Source organism: Podarcis cretensis (assembly GCF_951804945.1).
Source record: "Podarcis cretensis genome assembly, chromosome: 4".
Classification (NCBI taxonomy): domain Eukaryota; kingdom Metazoa; phylum Chordata; class Lepidosauria; order Squamata; family Lacertidae; genus Podarcis; species Podarcis cretensis.
Window position 1 is genome coordinate 3,490,327 of NC_137173.1, and position 24,741 is coordinate 3,515,067.

A 24,741-nucleotide genomic window follows, 5' to 3' on the forward strand; every position below is an offset into this window, starting at 1 on the left:
GGTCTTCTGATAGTGCCGACCCAGAATTTTATCTCTCTCTTCTTTAGATTGGAGGGTAATCAAACAGTCTCTTACTCTATTCTTCTTCCTTCCTCTTCCAAGTCTAAAGGCACTCACAATTTTAAATTCTTCTTGTTCCAAATCCAAATCCCAAAACTCTGCAAGTCTATCAAACTACAGTGGTGCCTTGCAAGACGAAAAGAATCTGTTCCGCGATTCTCTTCGTCTAGCGGTTTTTTTGTCTTGCGAAGCAAGCCCATTAGCGGCATAGCAGATTAGCGCTATTAGCGGATTAGCAGCTTTTAGCGGCAAAGTGGCAAAGCGGCTAAGAGGATATTAGCAGCTATTAGAGGCTATTAGAAAAAGGGGGGAAGCGAAAAAAAATCGCAAGACTCGCAAGACATTTTCGTCTTGCGAAGCAAGCCCATAGGGAAATTCATCTTGCGAAGCGCCTCCAAAACGGAAAACCCTTTCGTCTAGCGGGTTTTTCGTCTTGTGAGGCATTCGTCTTGCGGGGCACCACTGTATCCTTCTCCAATTCAGGTACAGCTCTGATCCTCAAATCCATCTGTTTTTCCTTAAGCTCAATCATAGAAAGCATCGACTTGTGGTCCTCAAGTTGCCTCTGTAGATCTGGGACTCTCTTTGTTTCCAATTGTGTTACCTTGACTTCCACGGCAGCAACTTTTCCCCTGGCTTCCTCTGCGGTCTGTCGGATCAAAATAGATTCCTGTATCAATTTCTGAATGGTTTCTATGTTGGTATTCACCTTTTGTCCCAAATTATTTATACTTTCTGTATTTAAATCAATTATAGTATTTGCAGCATCCACCTTTGCATTTGTTGCATCCACTTTCGCATTTGTCGCATCTACCTCCTTATTGAGCTGCTCTAAAGATTCATTTATCTTACCTAATGCAATCGCTAGAGCTTCTTCTGATGACATTCCTCTTGGTTTGGATTGTGTTGGTACAGCTGCAGGTGAGGCAGAAGGACCAGATGCTGACGCTCTTCGCTGCCAAGGCTTCCCAGATCTTGTTGTTTTGTCTGGGAGTGACGAATCTACTTTTTCTTTCCCATCTGCCATAACACTTAAAAAGTCCAAGGTCAGTCCCACAATCACACAGTTTTATCTTACAAGTGGAAAATTCCCCTGATCCAACTCTTGTAACAGTTTCAGAAACTTCCTCTAGGGGGAAACAGTTACAATCCGTACTTGTATTAATCCAAAATAACGCCTTTTAAAACACAGCTCAAGCAGGAAAGTTAGTTTCAATTTTCAGTTACTTTTCTTCCTTTTTAGGATCAAAAGGGGACAGCTAAAAACAATGTATCTCTCTTACTGAGCTAGCTGTCAGCGGATGATCTATTCACAGTCAGTGCGCATTTCAAAGTACGGCAGTCTTATTGTCCTATTGGCAGCCCGTTCCCAGGTTCTGAGTGGTGGAATTTTAGCTTCCTTCCCTCTCCCTTACAGGTATATATAGTCCAAAACTCTTCTCCTGCTTCCGGGGGGGGGGTGTTACTATTTTTTGGTGTTGAAAAATTAGTCCTTTCCGATTGGCTTTCCAAGACTTTAGCTTGCAGCCTCTTTGCTTTGATCTATTTACAAAAGCAGAAGGCGGACTTCCTGTTTATGCCTCCCCGCTACAATACCAAATTGAGTCTTTTTTTCCTTTAAAAGTTTCCAATTTGTTCTACTCACGGGTAGTTGCTTTTAGAATCCAATTGTCCACAGGAAAAAGTCAGCGCTCTCCGGCAATGGCTGTGTGGCTTCGCTCTGTGGAAAAAGCAGTCGATTCACAGCACTGCGCTGCTCACCCCACTTCGCTCCGGAGCCCCAAAATCGGGTTTCCCTGCGAGTAGGGGAGGTGCAAAAGGTGCCCGCCGAATCCCACGTTCACAGGCTTCACCCGCCTGTGATTTTGAGGGGTCCCCGCCTTCACCGTGGTGGCCAGACCCGGTTACCACAGAGCAAATTCCTCCTGGTCAGAGGAATTCCGCCATTACCGACGGCGCTAACCCGGAAGTCTCCATCAGGTCTTTATATTTTTCCCATACAGCAAAGAGTGACTTTCTTATTATATGGTTGGTAAAATTTTTATGAATTTTCGCTTTTCCATATATCAGGTAGGCGTGCCATCCCCAATGATTGTCAAAACCTTCCAGGTCCAGGAGGTCTGGATCCTGCAACGTGCACCAATCCTTTTAGCCAGGTGAAACAGGCTGCCTCGTAGTAAAGTTTTAGGTCGGGTAGGGAAAAGCCTCCTCTCTCTTTTATGTCTATTAAGATCAGGTGTTTAATCCTAGGTTTCTTCCCTTCCCACAGGAATTTGGAAATTTCTCTTTGCCATATCTTGAGACAACCTGTCAAGTAAGGTAGTATCCCATTGTTCCGCTGTCCAGTTAGCATGGGTTTAATCTTTTCAACCTTTGCTTGAGAGATAACAAAGGCTTTTCCCTTACAATTCTAACATTTAGACCAGTCCTTGCACTCAACTTCCCATTACATTGTGCCATGTCATCTTGTATACACCCAGATGATTTTCTTCTGTCATGTAGGCACAGTCTCTCCACTCGTCCATCGTCACTTGCCTTTGTACACATTCCCTGCCTTAACAAGTCTGATTTTGTAGTGACTGAGTCTCCTTATACCTCTTCAAAAATATAGAAAGCCCAACTTTGGTTAAGTTTTCCCCAATCTCTCTTCTAATTTCTCCATAACTGTAGCCTTCTTCACTTAATAGTACAATCTTACTCACTTTCTGGGGACCACTCAACTCTTTGTGCCATTTCAATAATTTTATTATGTTTTACACCCTCACTAAATGAAAGAACACACCAAACCAACCAACTTGATAGCAATCACATAACACACTGACAAAAGTCAACCAAAGCAAGTTGTGCTTTCTTTTTCTGGTTATTTGGCTATACTTTTGATAGAATACGGGTAATTGAAGAAACTTTGTTGGATTGCAATCTCGATTGCATTCTTGATCGAATTATCTTTCCACTGATATATAATTTTATGACATTACTCCAAATGAAGTGGTGTTATGAGCCAGCAAACCTCTGAAATACACTTTTTCCCAAAAGTCTTTCACAATTTTGACCACTACTGTATATCAAACAAAGCAACATTCAACAACACATCAGAATCTCAAAATAAATATGTTGGTTAATGACAAACAATACAGGTAATGAACACACACCCAACTCCCTTCAGTTCTTCTCCATTTGTTCCTGTGGCTCTAATCCCTTTTTGTTTACATTGCAGATTGTGATGAATTGGAAATCGAGAGCAAAGGTGACCACGACAAAATCCCCAGAGAGGAGAAGCCACGCAAAAATTTGGAGTGTGGAGAAAGCTGTAGTCAGAGCTCCAATTCCACTTCCCATCAACAAAATCTCATTGGAAAGAAAGTCTATCAGTGCATAGAATGTGGAAAGAGCTTCACTGATAGCTCCTCTTTCACTTCCCATCAAAGAATTCATACAGAGGAGAAACCCTATCAGTGTGTGGAATGTGGAAAGAGCTTCAGTCAGAGCAACGATCTCACTAAGCATCACAGAATTCATACAAGGGAGAAACCATATCAGTGTGTGGAATGTGGAAAGAGCTTCACTGATAGCTCCAATCTCACTTCCCATCAAAGAATTCATAGAAGGGAGAAACCATATCAGTGTGTGGAATGTGGAAAGAGCTTCACGGATAGCTCCAATCTCACTTCCCATCAAAGAATTCATACAGGGGAAAAACCCTATCAGTGTGTGGAATGTGGAAAGAGCTTCACTCATAGCTCCTCGCTCACTTCCCATCAAAGAATTCATACAGGGGAGAAACCCTATCAGTGTGTGGAATGTGGAAAGAGCTTCAGGAAAAGCTCCTCTCTCACTTCCCATCAAAGAATTCATACAGGGGAGAAACCCTATCATTGTGTGGAATGTGGAAAGAGCTTCAGTCAGAGCAACGATCTCACTAAGCATCAAAGAATTCATACAGGGGAGAAGCCATATCAGTGTGTGGAATGTGGAAAGAGCTTCACTGATAGCTCCAATCTCACTTCCCATCAAAGAATTCACACAGGGGAAAAACCCTATCAGTGTGTGGAATGTGGAAAGAGCTTCACTCACAGCGACAGTCTCACTTCCCATCAAAGAATTCATACAGGGGAGAAACCCTATCAGTGCATGGAATGTGGAAAGAGCTTCACTCATAGCTCCTCTCTCACTTCCCATCAAAGAATTCATACAGGGGAGAAACCCTATCAGTGTGTGGAATGTGGAAAGAGCTTCACTCATAGCTTCGATCTCAGTAAGCATCAAAGAATTCATACAAGGGAGAAACCCTATCAGTGTGTGGAATGTGGAAAGAGCTTCACTGATAGCTCCAATCTCACTTCCCATCAAAGAATTCACACAGGGGAAAAACCCTATCAGTGTGTGGAATGTGGAAAGAGCTTCACTCACAGCCACAGTCTCACTTCCCATCAAAGAATTCATACAGGGGAGAACCCCTATCAGTGTCTGGAATGTGGAAAGAGCTTCACTCGCAGCCACAGTCTCACTTCCCATCAAACAATTCATACAGGGGAGAGCCCCTATCAGTGTGTGGAATGTGGAAAGAGCTTCACTCGCAGCCACAGTCTCACTTCCCATCAAACAATTCATACAGGGGAGAAACCCTATCAGTGTGTGGAATGTGGAAAGAGCTTCACTCGCAGCCACAGTCTCACTTCCCATCACAGTATTCATACAGGGGAGAAGCCCTATCAGTGTGCAGAATGTGGAAAGAGCTTCAGGATGAGCTCCTCTCTCACTTCCCATCACAGAATTCATACAGGAGAGAAACCCTATCAGTGTGTGGAATGTGGAAAGAGCTTCACATGTAGCTCCTCTCTCACTTCCCATCAAAGAATTCATACAGGGGAGAAGCCCTATCAGTGTGTGGAATGTGGAAAGAGCTTTACTCATAGCTTCTCTCTAACTTTCCATCAAAAAGTTCATACAGGGGAGAAACCCTATCAGTGTGTGGAATGTGGAAAGAGCTTCACTCATAGCTCCCATCTCACTTCCCATCAAAGAATTCATACAGGGGAGAAGCCCTATCAGTGTGTGGAATGTGGAAAGAGCTTCACTCATAGCTCCCATCTCACTTCCCATCACAGAATTCATACAGGGGAGAAACCCTATCAATGTGTGGAATGTGGAAAGAGCTTCACTCACAGCCACAGTCTCACTTTCCATCAAACAATTCATACAGGGGAGAAGCCCTATCAGTGTGTGGAATGTGGAAAGAGCTTCAGGTATAGCTCCAAACTCACTTCCCATCAAAGAATTCACACAGGGGAAAAACCCTATCAGTGTGTGGAATGTGGAAAGAGCTTCACTGTTAGCTCTAAACTCACTTCCCACCAAAGAATCCATACAAAGGTCGGAAAAAACATTATATAGCTTTAGGAGCCAGGCAAATCCGCACCTTTTTAACCAGGACTTTTTCTTATTGACATCTAATGCTATTTTAACATGTGATGTTTTGTGTTTTTATGTTGTGTTTTTATGTTCTAAGCATTCTGAGACATGTGGGTGTAGGGAATACAGCCACTCTTAAATTCCTAGGGGTCTTTGCCCCCCCATAAAATATTTGAGGAGGCCACCCCCCAAGTTTTCTTTGTGTTTTTTTTCAAATGCAACATTTTATTCTTCTGCTACTTGCCATACAATTTCACTGTCAATTTGCCCTTTTAAGAATTTTTTTAAAACCGCACAAACGTCATGAGAAAACAAAATACAAGAAAATACAAACATGGACAGGTCCCATCTTTGCGGGCAAAATGGAAAAGTTGCTTTGAAGCAGGCTTTCCCAAACTTGGGTCCCCAGCAGCTCCCGGACTACAGTTCCCATCGTCTCTCCCCATTGGTCCTGCTAACTAGAGATGATGGGAGTTGTAGTCCAAAACCAGCTGGAGACCCAAGTTTGCTTTAAAGGGAAAGTAGACTGGCCTTTTGACACCCTCTGCTGGCCAAAAGCACTGCCCCAGAATCTGAACCACCCCCAGTACTCCTAATTGGAATTTATAGAGCACAAAACTGAAGTCTGATCGGCACTTCAACCTCTAGGGAGCTTCTAGGTGCTTTCTGCACCAGCTAGAGTACCCACAGAATTGTGGCTTCTACTGGCAACACACACAGGAAAACAAATGAAAGACAAACACAAGGGGCAGGGGAAAACCTGGAAAGGGCCATACCAAATGGACACAGGTAGAGGAGATGGAATGCTAGAAGTTTTCTCCAGGGCAAGCGGAGCTGCTGGGAAATTGAACTACGGGCTCAAAATATTACTTTTTTAAAAAGTCACTGCCATTATAGGCATTGCCATTCAAATGGCACGCATGCATCATGTGATTGATAGTGCAAGGCGGGACTTACCTGGCCCCCACCAATATTTTATTCAAGTCGGCACCACTGGGTCGGGTGGTTTACAGATTAAATAAATACATAAATCGCCTCCCTTTGCAAATATTCCAGCTTGTCTTTATCCTCATTTATTCTTCTTTAAAATGTATTTGCCCTTCATCTGAAGATTTTACATTATAAGCATACAGGATGAAAGCATGGCTTTCTCAAAAACAAGACAAGCCAGAGAAATCTCTTCTTTTCTTTTTTTGGATGGAGTTACAAACTTTGTTGATCAGGGAACTGCTTTGGAAGTAGTGCATCTCGATTTCAGTAAGGCTTTTGACAAAGTCCCCTGCGACGTTTATGTGAGGAAGCTGGTAAAATGAGGCTGAATGAGGTAACTGTTAGGTGGATTTGACTGACCGAACCCAAAGAGGACTCCTTCATGGTTCCTCCTCATCCTGGGGAAAAGTGACCAGAGGGGTGCTGCAGGGTTCTGTCCTGGGCCCGTTGTTGTTCAACGTCTTGATAAGTGACTTGGATGAAGGAACTGAGGGGATGCTCATCACATCTGCAGACGACACCAAATGGATCATAATGGCATCCTCTCTCTTCTTCAGCAACAGACAGGGAGACAAAGAACAGTGCAAAAGCGCAGTAGAGCGGAAGAGATAAGACCAACTTCCGTTCTTACACTTCCCAAGCCTAGGAAAGTAAACAGGGGCATGTGACATACTAGCCACATATCCAGCAACGGGAGGAGTGAAATGCTAACACACCACACATGATTGCAGGTGATATAAGGAAAAAAACCTGCTCCTTTTCCCTTATGGGGTACCCAAGGGCCCATATGGAGTCCTTTTGTAGGTTCTCTATTGGTAGGAGAAAATAACAGAGACCAACCAAAGAATATTGAGAAGTAAAGCAGCTAGTAGGCCTGTTCTTTATTAACTGTTGCAACAGGGTTCTCCACCCACAGGCAGGAGAGAGGAGGAGGACCACGAGCCCTGCATGCAAGCCCTTATAGAGACATTTTTAATTGCCCACCCTGTAGATCAAGACCACCCCCAGAAACTGTCAGGATATGAGTACAATGCAGCGGCAAACAGGCAGCTCAGTGTTTACATCACATGATGTGGCTAGTCCTGGGAAAGAATCTTCCAGGCGGTTCAGGGGATTCACAAGGCTTTGTTCTCAGTGTAATATGAGACCTTCCTGTTGCGTATGTGAAGGAAGTCTGTGTCACTTGCTCGGAGGAGACTGAACTGATCGGACATGTTTTTTGTGGAGATGTACAGTCAGAAATAAACAAGATGTAAAAAGCCTTTCTGACTATCTTCTTTCTCCTGCTGGTATGCAAAGGGGGTGTGCATCTTCCATTCTGGAGGATGTCGCCTATCAAGATCTCCCTGGACTGTCCGGGATGTCAGCCAGAGAGGATCACCCACCGGTAAACAGGCCCCGGGAGCAGGGAGAGAGGCCAGCCTCACCCGAGGGGGCAAGTTTTCCAACAGAAACATCATACCTACATCACAGAAAAGGCGGTCTACAATAGAAATCTGAGTGTTGTTTTTACCTTGTCTGCCAGGTTACCTGTTAATGGCAACTTGACTAGATTACCATATTTTTCGCTCTATAGGACGCACTTTCTCCCCTCCAAAAATGAAGGGGAAATGTGTGTGCGTCCTATAGAGCGAATGCAGGCTTTCGCTGAAGCTATCCGCAAGCCTTCAGAGCACTGCGGGAGTGCCCACCAGGCTCCGAAGGCTTGCGGATAGCAGCCTGAAGCCTGAAGCCCGGGGAGCGCAGTGCCAACTGCGCTCCCCGGGCTTCAGGCAGCTATCCGCAAACCTTCAGAGCGCTCCCCCAGCCCACAAGCTCTGGGAGCGGCGACAAGGCTGTACAACCTTGCCTCTGCTCCCAGACCTGTTCTGGGGCCTGGGGTCGGGGGAAGCTCGGGCTGCCCCAGCCCCACGGCTAAAAACGAAGCCGCACGCAACCTCTCATGGATGGACAGTCTTGGCTTCTTTGCTCTTTGGGGCGGGGGGAGGGGAGAAATAATTTTTTTTCTTTATTCCCCCCCCCCTAAGAACTAGGTGCGCCTTATGGTCCGGTTCGCCCTATAGAGCGAAAAATGCGGTACATGGGAAGGCTGGCTATTCTTTTGTAATGATAATACTTCATTCCTGAGCCAGGTCACAGGCTCACCCTATTCACACCTTAAATGTGCCCTTAAGACAGGATTTGTGAGGACAGAGACAATGGGGAGGTTTCTGCATTTCCTTCGACCTTGTAGAGAAATATTTGAGGTGACTGAAAGAGTCAAAATGGCTTTAGGACTTTTCCTGTGGGTTTTGGACATGTGGTTTATATATTTATAAATGTGTTTGCTTGGTACATTTAGATCTCTCTCTCTCTCTCTCTCACCTAAAAATTCTTATAACAATTCCCCCCTTTGGGGATATAATTTTTTTGTAAAAAATTGCTGCCCCACAAATAATAACCTGGCATGTTGTAAATGGATGCCTTCATGTAAATCTTAAGAGACTTGCATGTCAGGCCGCTCAAGGCTATTTGCAGGTGTAGCAGTGCACATAGCTGGACATAGGATATCACATAAAAAAATAACACACGTTGCATTTTGTTCCTAAATTATTTGTGGCATTCTAGCACTTTGGGAGAAATATTCTCAATAGTGGTCTATGCTTTACACTTAGCGGGAAGGTCAAATAATGAGTGAAAAATGTAGGTTTGTTTTGTTTCTGCCTTTTTTGTGTGTTCCCAGGTTTCAAAGCTAGCTCTCGTCTGGTCTCACACCTTCATCATATCACAGCAGCAACAATCCCTGGTGAATCCCCGTAGGGCTTTCATATTGACCATGTCACCTTGTAGTGGCACAGGTTTGGGCATTTCTTGAGAGAGATGTCTTTGCCTTGGCCTTTCTATGGGATTTTTATTATTATAGGCTCTGGTCTTCCACTATAGGGAAGTTGTTCAGTTGTTCCTAAGGGACCAAAGAGCTAATTGCAGCCTGGATACAATTGCCCATTCAAACGGAGTCCAATTAGAATTTATATAGCCCCATGGCTCGCCGACGTGGAGTTCCGGCCCTTCCTGGCGGTGGCGGTCAGCCTGGACCTTGTACGCATCCTTGGCCTGGCGCAGTTGCTCCTGTGATGGCCTGGGAATCTGATTCAGAGGCTGAACCGGAGGACCGGCTGAGCCGGGGCAGGGCCTTGAATCTGAAGGGCCCGCACCTGTGCCGGATCCTCAAGAGCAGACACCAGATGAATCCACTCTGGCTCCGGGGGTGATTGAGGACCCATTGCCTGCAGGTGCTCCTCTCCCAGCCCTTAAGGCCAGGAGAGGTGAGTCACCTTTGGGCCGGGACCACCCTAGGCCCCAGAGGAGATAAAGACCGGTCAGCCTGTGCTGGTCCTGGGGGCAGGTTACCGTGGGGTGAGGTCCAGGACCTGGGTCGAGGGTCTGTAGACTGTCCTCCACGGGCAAGGTGGGGTCTGAAGTGAGGAGCCAGGCAAGGACAGGAACTCTGAAGGAACAGGACTGGGTGCTGGCCGAAACAGCTCTTCAATGACGTTGCTCCCACAACCTGCGACCGGGCTGACTGGCCTTTATCTTCTCTGAGGCCAGGGGCGGTCCCAGCCCTCAGGTGACCCGCCTCTCCTGGCCTTAAGGCGAGCACTCCTCCTGGGAGAAACCAGCTCCCTCCGCCTCTGCCCTGAGCCTCTGCAGCTCAGGAGAGGCTGGAGGGTTACTGGACCCAGGGGGAGACTCGCCTTCCCCTGACAGGGCTGGGAGAGGCGCACCTGTAGGCAATGTGTCCTCAATCCCCTCCAGAGCCAGAGTAGATTCACCTGGTGCCTGCTCCTGAGGATCCGTCACAGGTGCAGGTGCCTCAGAGTCAAGGCCCTGCCCCAGCTCAGCCGGCCCTGGAGGCGGGGACTCCTGTGCAGGCTGGAGTTCCCAGGCCATCACACAGCCCAGTCTCCCAGCCGTGGAGTTCTGGCCCCACCTGGCGGTGGCAGTCAGCCTGGGCCTTGTATGCCTCCTTGGCCTGGCGCAGTTGCTCCATCAATAGTTGTTTCTGAGACTGGAGCTCCTGAAGCCACTCTGTCACTGCTGGGACCGCAGATGCTGGCAACACATCCGGGAACAGCCGCGGATGATAACTGTAACTGGCCTGGAACGGGGTCTGCTGGGTGGACGCATTCACCGCGTTGTTGTAGGCGAACTCCGCCAATGCTAGGTGGTCGACCCAGTCATCCTGCTGGTAGCTGCAGAAACACCGGAGGTACTGCTCCAGCACCGCGTTCGCCCGTTCTGTCTGGCCATCGGTCTGTGGGTGGTAGGCTGATGATAGACAGACCTCTGTCCCGAGGGTCTGGTGCAATGCTCGCCAGAAATGGGATGTGAACTGCACGCCCCAGTCGGACACCACACGCTCAGGTAGGCCGTGCAGGCGGAAGACATGCTGCAGGTATAGCTGAGCAGTTTCCTAAGCTTTGGGAACGGATGGGCAGGGGGCACAGTGCACCATCTTAGTGAAATGGCCGGAGAAAACTAGGAGGCAGGTACAGCCACAAGACGGGGGTAAGTCCACTACAAAGTCCAGCGAAACTGTGTGCCAAGGACGTGGTGGGACTGGCAATGGCTGAAGTAGGCCGGGGGGTTCGCCCAGTAGGGCCCTTGGCCCGCCGGCAGACGTCACAACCAGCGACATAGCGAGCCACATCAGCCTTCAGGCGGGGCCACCAAAACTCGCGGCTTACCAAATGGGTGGTCTGATACCGCCCAAAGTGTCCTGCTGCTGGGGCATCATGGGGCATCTGTGTTGATATGCAGTATCCAGTGCACAGCGGAATGATGAGGAATACGTGCTCATACTCTATATTGCTTTATTTACATTTCAAAGCTGGTAGATTACAGAAAAACGTTTTTGCCTCTGCCGGAGCAGAAAATGCATCCTCTCTCCTCTGAAGCACGGAGAGAATCACACTGTAAGAACAGTGAAAAACAGGAAACCAGTGTACGTCACATCCAGTCTCCCTTTCCCGTGAGAAAACACAACAGCAATGCTGTCTGTGGAATGTAAACATTGTCTTGTGACAAGCCTTTCGCTGCACAGTGAAGAGAGCAGAAACCAACATCCTCCCCCTTTCTGTGAACACCACTGGGCAGCGTGTTCGTACAATATCAGTACAAACCCAACTTCTGCACATAGGTACAGTGTTGATCCCTTGATACAATCTTGGACAATACATCAGCAGGAATTTCATTACCTGGCATATAGGACACCGTTACGAGTCCCTTCTGAATACGTTCCCTAGCATGTTGCACCTTCAGTTGCAAGTGCTTCGTGCTTTGCTTACAACCTTCAGAATTCAGCAAAGCCAAACATGCTTTGTTGTCCTGGTAAACCTGGATTGAACATTTGACAGGAATTTTCATGTCTTTGCACAATTGTAACAACCATTCACAATCCTTGAGTGAATAAGACAGTGCATTCAGTTCAGCTTCACAAGCACTTAAGCTAACTGTTGTTTGCTTCTTGCATGACCAATCAAATAGACCCTGATTGTACATATAGCAAACTCCAGACGTACTTTTCCTGTCTGTTGTGTCACTTCCAAAACTTGCATCTGCAAATATCTCAAGACCACCAGACTTCTGATTGTTAAATCTCAGTCTGTAATGCACAGTGCCTTTCAAATACTGCGCTATGCGTTTCAGAGCTTTCCAATCCTTAACAGTAGGATTGTTGACTTGTCTGCTTAGCAAATTACAGCTAACAGCAATGTCTGGTCTTGAACATCTGGCAATGAAGTTTAGCTTGCCTAGCACACTTCTGTACAGTGTAGTGTCAGAAAATGCTTCTTCAGTGTCATCTACCTGATAACCTGTTGTCATTGGTGTGTCTACAGGGTTAGCATCCATCAGGTTTAGTTTGCTTAACACATCAGCAATTTTCCGTGACTGGTGTACTAGAATGTTACCATCTTGATCTCTCTCTATTTCCAGAGATAGGTAGTTGTTTACCTCACCAAGATCTTTCATGTCAAAGTGTTCTTTCAGTTGAGCTAGGGCGTTATTGTACATTGTGACATCTTTCCAAAAGAATAATAAATCATCAACATAAAACAAACAATACAGTTTCTTTTGCCCCTCCTCTTTGACAAATACACATGGATCAGCTTTCCCTTGCTTAAAACCTAGAGAAAACAATACTTCAGTGAGTTTTGTGTGCCAACACCATGCACTTTGTTTGAGACCATAAAGGGACTTCTTCAGAGCACAAACAAATCCCTGTTCTACCTGTACGCCATCAGGTGGAAGCATATAAAGTGATTCATCTAGAGATCCGTACAGAAAAGCTGTATTCACATCGTGGTGACTAATGTGTAGATTCTCCTCTGCAGCTAGCTTGAGCATAAGCCTAATGCTCTCATACCTCACTGTGGGTGAGTAGGTCTCGTGATAGTCTTCAGCTGGTACCTGTGCAAAACCTCTGGCTACCAATCTGGCTTTGTGTCTGACTATCTTGCCATTTTGATCAGTCTTCGCTTTGAAGACCCATTTGCTTCCAAGCAGTTTCATTCCTGGAACTACTGGAACAAGTTCCCATGTTTTGTTCCTTTCCAAGGAATCAAGCTCAGCCTTCATGGCATTTAACCATGGTTCAGCTTCCTTTGAATCCAAATCCTGGATTTCTTGGAAACTTGAAGGTTCAAATACCTTCTTGGAGCTTTTAACAGCTGTTACTGCTATCTTAGCAAACTCATCAGCAAATCTCTTTGGAGGTCTGCTTTTTGTGGCTCTTTGTGACCTGCGAATTAGCCTTAGGTCTTCAACACTCTCCTCTTCCTTATTGGGAGAAAAGTGACCTATTGTGAACAATGGTTCCTCCAATTCTTGATCAGAACTTTCAGAGGGTCGCATAGAGGCTTTCGCACTCTTGAAATCCTCTGAATCACCTGATTCAGTTTCAGACTCAGAATCAGAACTTTCATCAGTGGGTGTGGGTGGCTGTGGTTGCTTTTGACTATCCTCAGTCTCATCACTGTCATCAGGATAACATTGGAAAATTCCCACATTCTCCCCCCACTTGGCATTGTACTCAACACTTCTTGTGAGCTTAATAGTCTTAGAGTCAGTCATCCTTATTCTGTAAGAACCTTTCTCATAACCTAGAAAGATACCATGCAAACCACGCTTATCTAACTTGGAGTTTTGTGGTGAGTGAACCCACATGTCAGAACCAAAGATTTTCATGTGTTTGATGTATGGCTTCTTGCCAAACATCTTCTCATAGGGGGTACAACCAATCGCTGAAGATAACCTGCGATTATAACTGTAAGTGAAACATGAGAGAGCTTCGGCCCAATAACTCTCTGGAAGATTTGCATCATGTAGCAAGGTTTTTAACCCTTGAAGCAATGTCTGATTTGCTCGTTCCGCAAGTCCATTCTGCCATGGCGAGCGAGGACTAGACAAATCGTGTTGAATTCCTTTCTCAGACAGAAAAGCTTCAAACTGCTGAGAAGTGAATTCCCCCCCGCAATCAGTGAAAAGAATTTTTATCTTCTTACCATGCACATTTTCCAACCAAGCACAGAATTCCTTGAACCTAGGAAAAGCCTCTGATTTCTGCTTGAGATTGTACACATAAATATACCTGGAAAATGCATCAATGAGAACCATGAAGTACCTATTTCCACCCAAAGAGGGCGCTAGGGGTCCAACCAAATCAGCATGAACAATTTGGTATGGTTCTGTAGCTTGCCTACTAGACACCTTACCTTTCGCAGCCATTTTCACCTTGTTTGCTGCGCATGCCTTGCACTTCATGTGGTACCTGCAGGGTTTAATAGTCATACCTTCAACCAAGGCAGGCATTTTAGATACTGCCTCAAAATTCAAATGACCAAATTTTTGATGAAAATCATGAATACATTCTGCATGCAAACTTTTGTTAGAACCTGCAATGCAACAAGTGTCATCCTGCACAACATCATCATAATACAAAACATATAAACGATCAACATATTCAGCATACAATACATAATCATTTTTCTTTGTGATGATGCACCTTTTGTTCTTAAAGGAAACGTCAATGTTCCGCTCATTCATCTGTCCAACGCTGAGCAGATTATGTTTGGCATCCGGCACATAAAGCACATTCTGTATCGATAAGTCCAAACTGTGAAGAACAACAGTTCCGTAGCCTTTACTGGGGATTGTGTGGTCATCTGCTTGGTGAATCGCACCTTCCTGCGGTGTAAAAGACACGAACAGTTGCTTATCGTTGCACACGTGATGGGTTGCAGCCGAATCAACAACGAAGAAAGATCTAGACGTCTTCTGGACCTCTGCAACTTTTGGAGTGAAGCGTGAGACCATTGCCTTGTGCTGCGTTGTCCTGGACACCGGACCTTTGCCTTTGCTCTGGCCTTTTCCAAGCGATGAGCTTTCGCTGTGCTGCTCTGTTTTGGCCCTGGGATATTTGCATTCCCTCTTCATATGGCCTAGACGTCCACACGAGTAGCATTTCACTGCCTTCAAAGCTTTGGCGCCATCTGGTGGTTCCACTGCACTCTGGGATGACGACTGTGAAGTCTCCCCCTTACCCATGCAGCCAGCACCCCGGCGATCTGCTTCATTCTGAATCACGGCAGTAACATAATCCACTGTCAGCTGAGCGGTAGGCTGTACAGCAATCTGAGTCGCAACAGACTCCCAACCTGAACCCAAAGATTGTAGTATCATGAAGGAATACACAGCCTCTGGAAAGTTGAGTCCTCTCTGTTGCAGCTCATGTCTCAGATTCTGCATCTCCATCAGATGTGTACGCACATCTCCACCTTCAGCAAGAGCCATATTATGCAGCTTGTTAAAATAAAACATAGTAGATCCAGCTTCTGTCCTCAAGTGGGCCTCTCTCAAAGCATCCCAAATTTCTCTGGCTGAGGTCTTATCACGCAATAGACAGAGCTCTTCTGGGGATACTATCAATGTAAGAGTTCCCCTTGCTTTGGAATCTTTAGCTTTCCATGCATCTGTAACTGGAGCTGGGGGGGTGTCTGTAATAACTTCAAACAGACCTTCTTTCCGCAGAATAGCCTCTGCATAGAGAACCCAGTCCGCATAATTTTTCTTATTGAGCTTGGGAATCCCACAAGCATCCTGAAGGGCCATCATGACTCTGGCATTAGCCTTCTGCGTCATCTCTGCTGCTTTAAACAAGCTGCTTTATACAAGCTGCGTCTGTGCTGCTTCAAGCCTCATTCCAAAGGCAAGTTCAAAAGTGCTTTCTCTCTGCTGCCTTAAATAGTGCTGCGTCACTATTCTCTGCAGCTGCTTTAGCCCAAAAGCACATTCTAAAAGTTACTTTCGATTTCCCCAGCATAGCCTCCGATCCTTTTATCCGTTGCCTGTGTCCGGCAAACGGCTTTAAAAGTTCAAAGTCCAGCCATAAAGCCATTAATTAGATGCTGGCAGGCTGCCCGGAGCAGTAGCACATACCTCATCAATCATCTTGACGCGCAGAGATATCGTGCGATCCGTCCCTTTGCATTCCAATCCTTTTGCCGGCATCAGATGACTGCGTCTGTCTGGGCCCGATAACCAGAAATGTTGATATGCAGTATCCAGTGCACAGCGGAATGATGAGGAATACGTGCTCATACTCTATATTGCTTTATTTACATTTCAAAGCTGGTAGATTACAGAAAAACGTTTTTGCCTCTGCCGGAGCAGAAAATGCATCCTCTCTCCTCTGAAGCACGGAGAGCATCACACTGTAAGAACAGTGAAAAACAGGAAACCAGTGTACGTCACATCCAGTCTCCCTTTCCCGTAAGAAAACACAACAGCAATGCTGTCTGTGGAATGTAAACATTGTCTTGTGACAAGCCTTTCGCTGCACAGTGAAGAGAGCAGAAACCAACAATCTGGAGAACCTCAGCCCACAGTGGCCCTGGCAGGATGTACAGGCGACCGTGGTGCAGCAGAAGGCCCTGGTGCAAGACCAGCCCCGGATACTGAGGGCATGACCCTTTAGCCAGTTCCCGGAGTCGTTCCTGGGCCCAAGCGTCGACCTGCTGCTGTGCCCTCACCCGAGCCTGCAGTGGCTCAGCCTCCTGAGTGGCCAGGAATGCAGCCGGTGGTAGGATTGTGGTTGGTACTGCTTGCTGTACCGTGTCTGCGACGTCTTCAGGTTTCCGGGACAGGGCATCCACCTTCTGGTTTTGGAAGCTAGGGATGTAGCAGATCCAGAACTGGAACCGGGAAAAGAACAACGCCCACCAGATCTGCCTTTGGTTCAGCTTGTGGGTGGTCTGGAGGTACTCCAGGTTCCGGTGGTCAGTTCTCACCTCCACCGGGTGTCGTGCCCCCTCAAGATGGTGGCGCCAGACCTCAAAGGCCACCTTGATGGCCAGTAGTTCTCACTCCCACACGGTATAGTTACACTCCGCCAGAAGGAGCTGGCGGGAATAGAAGGTGCAGGGTAAGAGTGGCGCATCAGGTCCGTGCTGCTGAGACAAGATGGCACTGAGAGCCGTGCTGGAGGCATCAGTCTCTACCACAAAGGGTCGAGAGGGATCAGGATGTTGCAAGCTCGGCGCTCTCTGGAAACAGGCTTCCAACCCCTGAAACGCCTCCTCTGCCTCCTTGTCCCAGGAAAATGGCGTCTTGGGGCACAGTAGCCGGGTCAATGGGGTGGTGTGATGAGCATAGTCTGCAATGAAGGTCCGGTAATAGTTGGCGAACCCCAGGAATCGCTGTAGGTCCTTGCTTTTCCGAGGTGCCGCCCATTCCCGAACCGCTGCCACCTTCCCTGGATCCATCTGCACCCAATCTGGAAAGAGTCGATGACCAAGGAAGTGTACTGACCGCTGATGGAACTCGCACTTGCTGAGCTTCGCATACAGGTGGTGCTCCCGCAAATGCTGCAGCACGGTCCGGACAAGACCCTCGTGACGAGCCGGGTCACGGGAGAAAACCAGAATGTCATCCAAGTACACCACCACCTACTTGTCTAGCAAGTCCTGGAACACGTGGTTGATGTACTGTTGAAACACAGTGGGCGCGTTGCACAACCCGAAGGGCATAACCAGGTATTTGAACTGAACATACCGGGTCCCGAATGCTGTCTTCCACTCATCCCCGGCTCGGATCCGAATTAAATTGTAGGCCCCCCCAGAGGTCTAGTTTGGTGAACACCTGCACCCCTTGCACCCGCTCCAGCAACTCCGCAATAAGGGGAAAGGGGGACCGGTCTGGGATGGTAATTTTGTTCAGGGCCCAGTAATCATGGCAAAGGCGAAGCTCCCCACATTTCTTCTTAACGAAGAGCACTGGCGCAGCGGTGGGCGAGGTAGAAGGCCGAATGAAACCACGCTCCAGGTTCTTGCGCAGGAAGTCCTGCAAAGCTTCGCGCTCTGGCTCTGTAAGAGAGTATAAGCGACTCACTGGCAGGGGCGCTCCGGGCTGGAGGTCTATGCCGCAGTCAAAAGACTGATGCGGCGGGAGCTGGTCTGCCCCCGTTCCTCGAACACGTCTTGGTAGTCCCGGTACTCTGCGGGGAGCATTGATGCAGCCTCTGCAGTGGGCGCGGCTGCTAGCATCTCGGACTGAGCATGGGGACATGGGTCTAGGAAGTGCACAGTCCGATTCACCCAGTCAATCTGGAAAATGTGAGCCTCCAGCCAGTCCATCCCAAGCACCAGGGGGAACCGGGGCATGGAGGCAATGTCCAAAGTTCGCACCTCCTGCTGCTGCTGACACAGGACCAAGGGCTGAATATCCCGAGTAACGGCCCCCGAGCGCAGGAGCCGTTCGTCAATTGCCTTCACCTGTACCGGTTCTGGCTTGTTCTGAAGTGGCACCTGATGATGGGCATCAAAGGCAGCATCCATATAGGAGCGGGTTGACCCCGAATCTACCAGGGCGTGGGTAAGAATCCAGGGCCCACCTGGAGGGTATAGATGCACCGGGACCATGAGGTGTCACAAATCCACTGGTGAGGGCCCCTCTAGCATGGTCTGGGACCCCAGGTTGCCAGGGCCTTCGGCTACCGGGGTTGGCGGTTTCCCTGCAGCTGGCAACTTCTCGGGACAGCACCGGGCGTAGTGTCTGCTTCCGCCACAGTAGAGACATAAGTTCCCCTCCCGACGCCGCGTCTTCTCCGCGGGGGAGAGATGAGGTCGCGCAGCCCCTAGCTGCATAGGCTCATCGCTTTTCCCGAACGCACCCCAACGAGGGGGGAATGCGGGTGTGGTGGGAGCAAACTGTGCTGGTCCCGGGGAGAGGTTACCGTGGGGTGAGGTCCAGGACCTGGGTCGGGGGTCTGTAGACTGTCCTCCACGGGCGAGGTGGGGTCCGAAGCGAGGAGCCAGGCAAGGACAGGAACTCTGAAGGAACAGGACTGGGTGCTGGCCAAAACAGCTCTTCAACGACGTTGCTCCCGCAACCTGGGACCGGGCTGACTGGCCTTCTCTGAGGCCAGGGGCGGTCCCGGCCCTCGGGTGACCCGCCTCTTCTGGCCTTTAGGCGAGCACTCCTCCTGGGAGAAACCAGCTCCCTCTGCCTCTCTGCCCTGAGCCTCTGCAGCTCAGGAGAGGCTGGAGGGTTACTGGACCTAGGGGGAGACTCGCCTTCCCCTGACAGGGCTGGGAGAGGCGCACCTGTAGGCAATGTGTCCTCAATCCCCTCCGGAGCCAGAGTAGATTCATCTGGTGCCTGCTCCTGAGGATCCGTCACAGGTGCAGGTGCCTCAGAGTCAAGGCCCTGCCCCAGCTCAGCCGGCCCTGGAGGCGGGGACTCCTGTGCAGGCTGGAGTTCCTCCGGTTCGGCCTCTGAATCAGATTCCCAGGCCACCACACAGCCCAGTCTCAGGTTGCAGGAGCAACATCGTTGGAAACCTGTTTCTGCCAGCACCCAGACCTGTTCTTCCAGAGTTCCCGACCACGCCCGGCTTCTTGCTTTGGACCCCGCTTCGCCTTTGGTGCTAGAGGACCCCGCTTTGCCTTTGGTGCTTCGCCTTTCCAGACCCTCAACCCAGGACCGGACTCTGACCACGCCTCATGGTAACCCCCCCCCAGGACCAGCACAGCTCCATCAATAGTTGGTGCTGAGACTGGAGCTCCTGGAGCTAATCTGTCACCGTGGGGTCCACAGATGCTGGCAGCACGTCCGGGAACAAACACGGATGGTAACCGTAAGTGGCCTGGAACAGGGTCTGCTGGGTGGAGCCGTTCACCACATTGTTGTAAGTGAACTCCTCCATGCCAAGTGGTCGACCCAGTCTGGAGGTACTCCAGGTTCCGGTGGTCAGTTCTCACTTCCATCAGGTGTCTTGCCCCCTCAAAATGATGGTCCCAGACCTCAGAGGCCACTTTGATGGCCAGTAGTTCCCACTCCCACACGGTATAGTTACACTCCGCCAGAAGAAGCTGGCAGGAATAGTAGGCGCAAGGTAACAGCAGCACATCAGGTCCGTGCTGCTGGGACAAGACAACACTGAGAGGCGTCGGTCTCCACCATGAAGGGACGAGAGGGATTAGGATGCTGTAAAAGCGGAGCCCTCTGGAGACAGGCTTTCAACCCCTGAAACGCCACCTCTGCCTCCTTGTCCCAGGAGAACGGTGTCTTGGGGCACAGCAGTCGGGTCAGTGGGGTCGCGCGATGAGCATAGTCCACAACGAAGGTCCAATAATAGTTGGCGAAACCCAGGAACCGCTGTAGGTCCTTGCGGTTCTGGGGTGCCGCTCACTCCTGTGTGGGAGTCATAAAGCCAAGGCAGAGGCTTGTAAATACCGCAGGGTGCCCCCTGACCTCAGCTGACCAGCATTCTGTGCCTTACAATGTATTAGGATGTATTGACCTTAAATGGAGTTGTGTTTAAGGAAAATTCCTTAATAGTAATGGGGGAAAAAACTTTAAAAACTACAAAAAGTATCAAAGTACATGACACAGAACATAAGCAACTATGGAAAAGATAAAAGAAAAGAAAAAAGAAAAAAGAAGAAGAAAAAGGAAGATGAGCCAAAGCAGGAAGGCTCATCTATTGTACACTTCCGTCAAGCTCACAACAGATCATTATTCTTATCAATTATCTCTATCTGCATTCCAAAGGAATCCCTCATCTTGGTATCAGGGAACATTTCTCTATGCGGCATCAATCTAAAAATAGGCAGATATTTCTTGCTGAACCCTTGTCCTCTAAATAATTATTTAAACATTCTCATTCTTCATTCACCACTTTTTTTAGGTTTACCCCTTATTGCATCTGTCAGCTTTGCGAGCTCCAAGTACTCGCACACGGGATGGTAATCTTATTCAGTGCCTGGTAATCATAGCAGGGACAAAGCTCCCCACACTTCTTAACAAAGAGTACTAGAGCGTCAGTGGGCGTGGCAGAGGGCCGAATGAACCTGCGCTCCAGGTTCTTGCTGTTACGATATGAGTACAACGCAGCTGCAAACTGCCAGCTTGTTTACATCACATGATGTGGCTAGTCCTGGGAAAGAATCTTCCAGGCAGTTCACGGGATACACAAAGCTTTGTTCCGTGTGTAATATGAGACCTTCCTGTTGTGTTTGTAAAGGAAGTCTGAGTCACTTGCTTGGAGAAGTTTGAACTGATCGGACATTTTTTTTTTGTTGAGCTGTAAAGTCAGAAATAAACAAGATGTAAAAGGACTTTCTGACTATTCTTCTTTCCCCTGTGTGCATCTTCCACACTGGGAGATGTCGCCTATCAAGATCTCCCTGGTCTGTCTGGGATGCCAGCCAGAGGAAGATCACCGGTAAACAAGTCCTGGGAGCAGGGGGAGAGTCCAGCCTCTCCTGAAGGGGCTAGTTTTCCAACAAGTGGTAGCACGCGGATGGTGGCTACAAAGTAACAGCTGCAACACCCAGTGGAGATGTGTTTTGCTGATTTACGATGTTCCACGGACCCCTGACGGTTGCTGATTTTTGGCTGATGGTGAACGTGGATTGAATCGTTCTCCAGTTCGCTGAGAAAGGCTGCTGTTTTGGATTAAACAGAGTGGAGAGAAGGCCACATACCAAGCATTCCAGGGGAGCTGATAAAACTGCCGTTGCCTGCCAACAAGTCGTGAGTACTTTACGGGGTGATTTATGGGCTCATTAGCTTCAGAGGCAAGAGAGAAGCAAGCCAGAGCTGTAAAAAGCTCAGAGGCTGAAATAAGCTGTTGGTTTTTCAGCAAAGCTTGCTGATCACAGACTGTTAGATTTTTCAGCTCTTAGCTGAAAGCTGTAACTTGGATTCAAGATGGATGCCAAGAAAGGGGCAGGTTTACCTTACCCACCTCCCCTAGCTAATGACAATTATTCCTCATGGTCTGTGAAAATGAAAGCCCTGCTTCAGAGTCAGAGGGTATTTGGAGTGATTGAAAATCCCGTCCCAGCTGCACCCACAGCGGCTTGGAATTATCAGAATGTGAAAGCCAGGTGGGCTATTATTCTGTGTGTCTCTGATGAGCAACTTGTGCATATAGCAGATTTGCAATTCGCACGCGAGGTTTGGGAAACGCTGCAGAGAATCCATCAAAGGGATGCAGCAGGCACCACGCTGCTGCATTTTGAGAAGCTCACAAACGTGAGACTGGCGCCTGATGGAGATGTGATGGTGCATTTGACAGAGATGAAAAATCTACGCCAGCAGATGGCGCAAAGAACTTTCCTCTTCAGGAAGAGATATTTTGCTTTATGATAATTAACAGCCTTAATCGGACTTATAAAACGGTTGCAAGTCAACTTGGTTCTCTACCTGCCCGGGATCTTACAGTGGAGAATAATTTGTTCTGTGGTTCTTAATGAGAGAGACCGCCTTGCTGCAATAGTTGTTGCTGATGGGGGGAGTGAAGCTCGGAATACAAGCACCCCCACTGCTATTGCTAGAGAAGAGCAAGCTGTAGCTCTGAACGTTGTCCGTTGTTACAATTGTGGTCAGCCTGGGCATATTCAGAGGAACTGTAAAGAGCCACGTCAGCAGAAAGGAGCAAAAGGGAGCTCTGCAAAGCCTGAGGCTTCAAGCAAAGGTCATGCCAAGTCACAGGCAAGGCCAGCAAAGGCTTTAATATCGCCAAAAGCCTCTTCATTGGTTGAAAACGCGTTTATTTTAGACATGGGCTGCACCCAGCACCTAGCATCACGCAGGGAATTATTTTCTACGTTTGAGAAGCAAAGCTTCACTGTGAAACAAGCCAATGGTCAAGAGATCGAAGCGATCGGGTTTGGGACTGTGTATCTGAAAAGCCTGAACTTGACTATAAACAATGTGTATTATGTTCCTGATTTAAAGTTCAATCTGCTGAGTGTTTCTCAGATGACAAAGAAAGGACTGGTGTTGTCTTATGATAAAGAGAGTTGCAAAATCTTTAAAGATGGAGAGCTGTATCTTTCTGCCAGAGAGAAAGATGGACTGTATCTACTGATTTTTGAAGAGTCAGATTACAGGATGTGCACTGCATGTGATACTAAAATGTTTTCTCTTGCAGGTGTATCCAAGGATAAGAAGGCTGCAAAGATAACCAGTGTTTTTCAGCGAGTGTATGCTGATGTAATTGGTCCTCTAGCACCATCTAGAGGCAATGCAAAATACTATCTTCTATGTGTTGATCATTATTCTCAATATGTATGGATTTATGTATTGGAATCATCAAAAGAAGCCTTAGCAAGGTTTCAGGAGTTTTGTGACAAAGGTAAAACTGTTCATAATGCAGATATTGATTTTCTTTTCACAGATGAAAAGCCAGTTTTTCTTTCACAGGATTTTCAGGATTTCCTTGAGAAACAAGGGATGGAGCATAAGATTGCTGTTTCTGAAGCTTCGTGGAACAAGAGTATTTGTGTAAAGGTGAACAAAGAGTTGCAAAATGACATGAAGGCACAATTGCTGAGTTCACATTTACCACATGAGTTCTGGGCTGAATCTTTATCTTCTTTTTGTTACACTTGGGTGAGAAAGGTTTCAAAAGGTATGGAAAGTTCTCCTTTTGAGAAGCTATTCCACAGGAAACCTTCTGTAACACGTTTTAAGGTTTTTGGATCTCACGTCCGTACTGAAACTCCACATGGGGTTAAGAATGCAAAAGGCATTTTTGTGGGTTATGAAAAAGGTCTCTACAGAGTAATTTTATTTGAATCTGGTCAGATGATTCTCACAAAGTTTCTAGAGAGCACTCCTGAACAGGAGAGAGAGGTTTTTCACACATATCCCACTGATGACAATTCAGATGATAATTCTGATAATTCTGATTATTCTGGTACTGAAATTGACACAGAAAGCTCAGAGAGTTCTGTTGACACAGTCATTAAGAAGGGTTCTCACACAATGTCTAGACCCACACAGGTTAAAGCTAGACTAGAAGTGACTGAACCACTGTTTACTGTTGGGCATTGTAATGGTTCTAGGGGGTTGCTCATGCGTAAGTTGCCACCACTCTTGGCTTGGTTGCCTGGTTGAACCCTTTCTGTCTGGACAGCCCTTCACTTCGTGGCTGTCTCAGTCGCTGGCAGAATCCGTCAGTGGGCGTTTCTTAAACTTCTTCCAGCACAAAAGGTCTTTTACGCCAAGTCTCCTCCTACTCTCCCTGCGCGGAAGTCTTCTGTGCAGGGAGGGTGTGGGCAGAGGAGTGCCCGTGCTCTCCCCACTGGTCTCCTGTGAATAGTCCTGGAGCCTTCTCTCCGATTCCTCCCTCTGCCCCCTGGTGTTACGCTGATTTTCTTCCCCAGCAGATGGGCTGCCTCTCTCCCTACTGGGACCCTCTCCGGCATCGCTCTGGAGCCTTCCCTCCGCCTCTGGCTCCGATGGCAGTTCCCTGACAGGCATGGTTCTCCAAAAGGTCCTGAGGATGAACCAGTCAGCAAACAGGATCAGCACCTCATACGCAGGTCCGAGAGAGTCACAAAGGGCGTACCACCCAAGAGGTATTCTCAAGAGTTTGCTAACTCAGCTGCTGCATGTGTTACTATTGTTGACAACTCAAGACGAGTTAAAGGTGTGTCTAAGTCAGAGACAAAGACACAACTGAGTGTTGCTAAGCGTAACACTACCTTCCCTAGCCAAGGTAATGCAGAAGCACTCATTCCTTGGAAAACAGACAACCAGAGAATTACACTGGTGAAACCAGTGGCAGGTAGTTCCAAAGGTGGAACTGATACAACAGGTGATTGTTACCTGTATAACAACTGTTTGTATTCTTCTCTGGATCAAGCTTTGTTCGCAGCTAATGTTGATTCATATGGGGGAGTATGTTACAATATGAGTACAACGCAGCTGCAAACTGCCAGCTTG

General features: G+C 47.8%; 2 protein-coding genes and 1 long non-coding RNA gene across 8 annotated transcripts in view; 2 read left to right on the forward strand and 1 right to left on the reverse strand.

Annotated features, from left to right (window-relative positions):
* Window positions 1–6,522, forward strand: part of LOC307214670 (uncharacterized protein) — an 86,665-nt gene extending 80,143 nt beyond the window's left edge. For all 6 annotated transcript variants that reach the window (XM_079973506.1, XM_079973510.1, XM_079973508.1 and 3 more), the window contains one exon: window positions 3,278–6,522. In XM_079973506.1, coding sequence (XP_079829632.1) covers window positions 3,278–5,454 — 2,177 coding nt within the window. In that variant the 3' untranslated portion in view covers window positions 5,455–6,522. The remainder of the gene's footprint in view (window positions 1–3,277) is intronic.
* LOC307215182 overlaps window positions 1–24,741 on the forward strand; it is a 207,672-nt gene that overhangs the window by 156,727 nt on the left and 26,204 nt on the right. The window lies entirely within an intron of this gene.
* Window positions 1–24,741, reverse strand: part of LOC307214688 (uncharacterized protein) — a 193,246-nt gene that overhangs the window by 151,731 nt on the left and 16,774 nt on the right. The gene's annotated exons all lie outside the window — the stretch shown is intronic.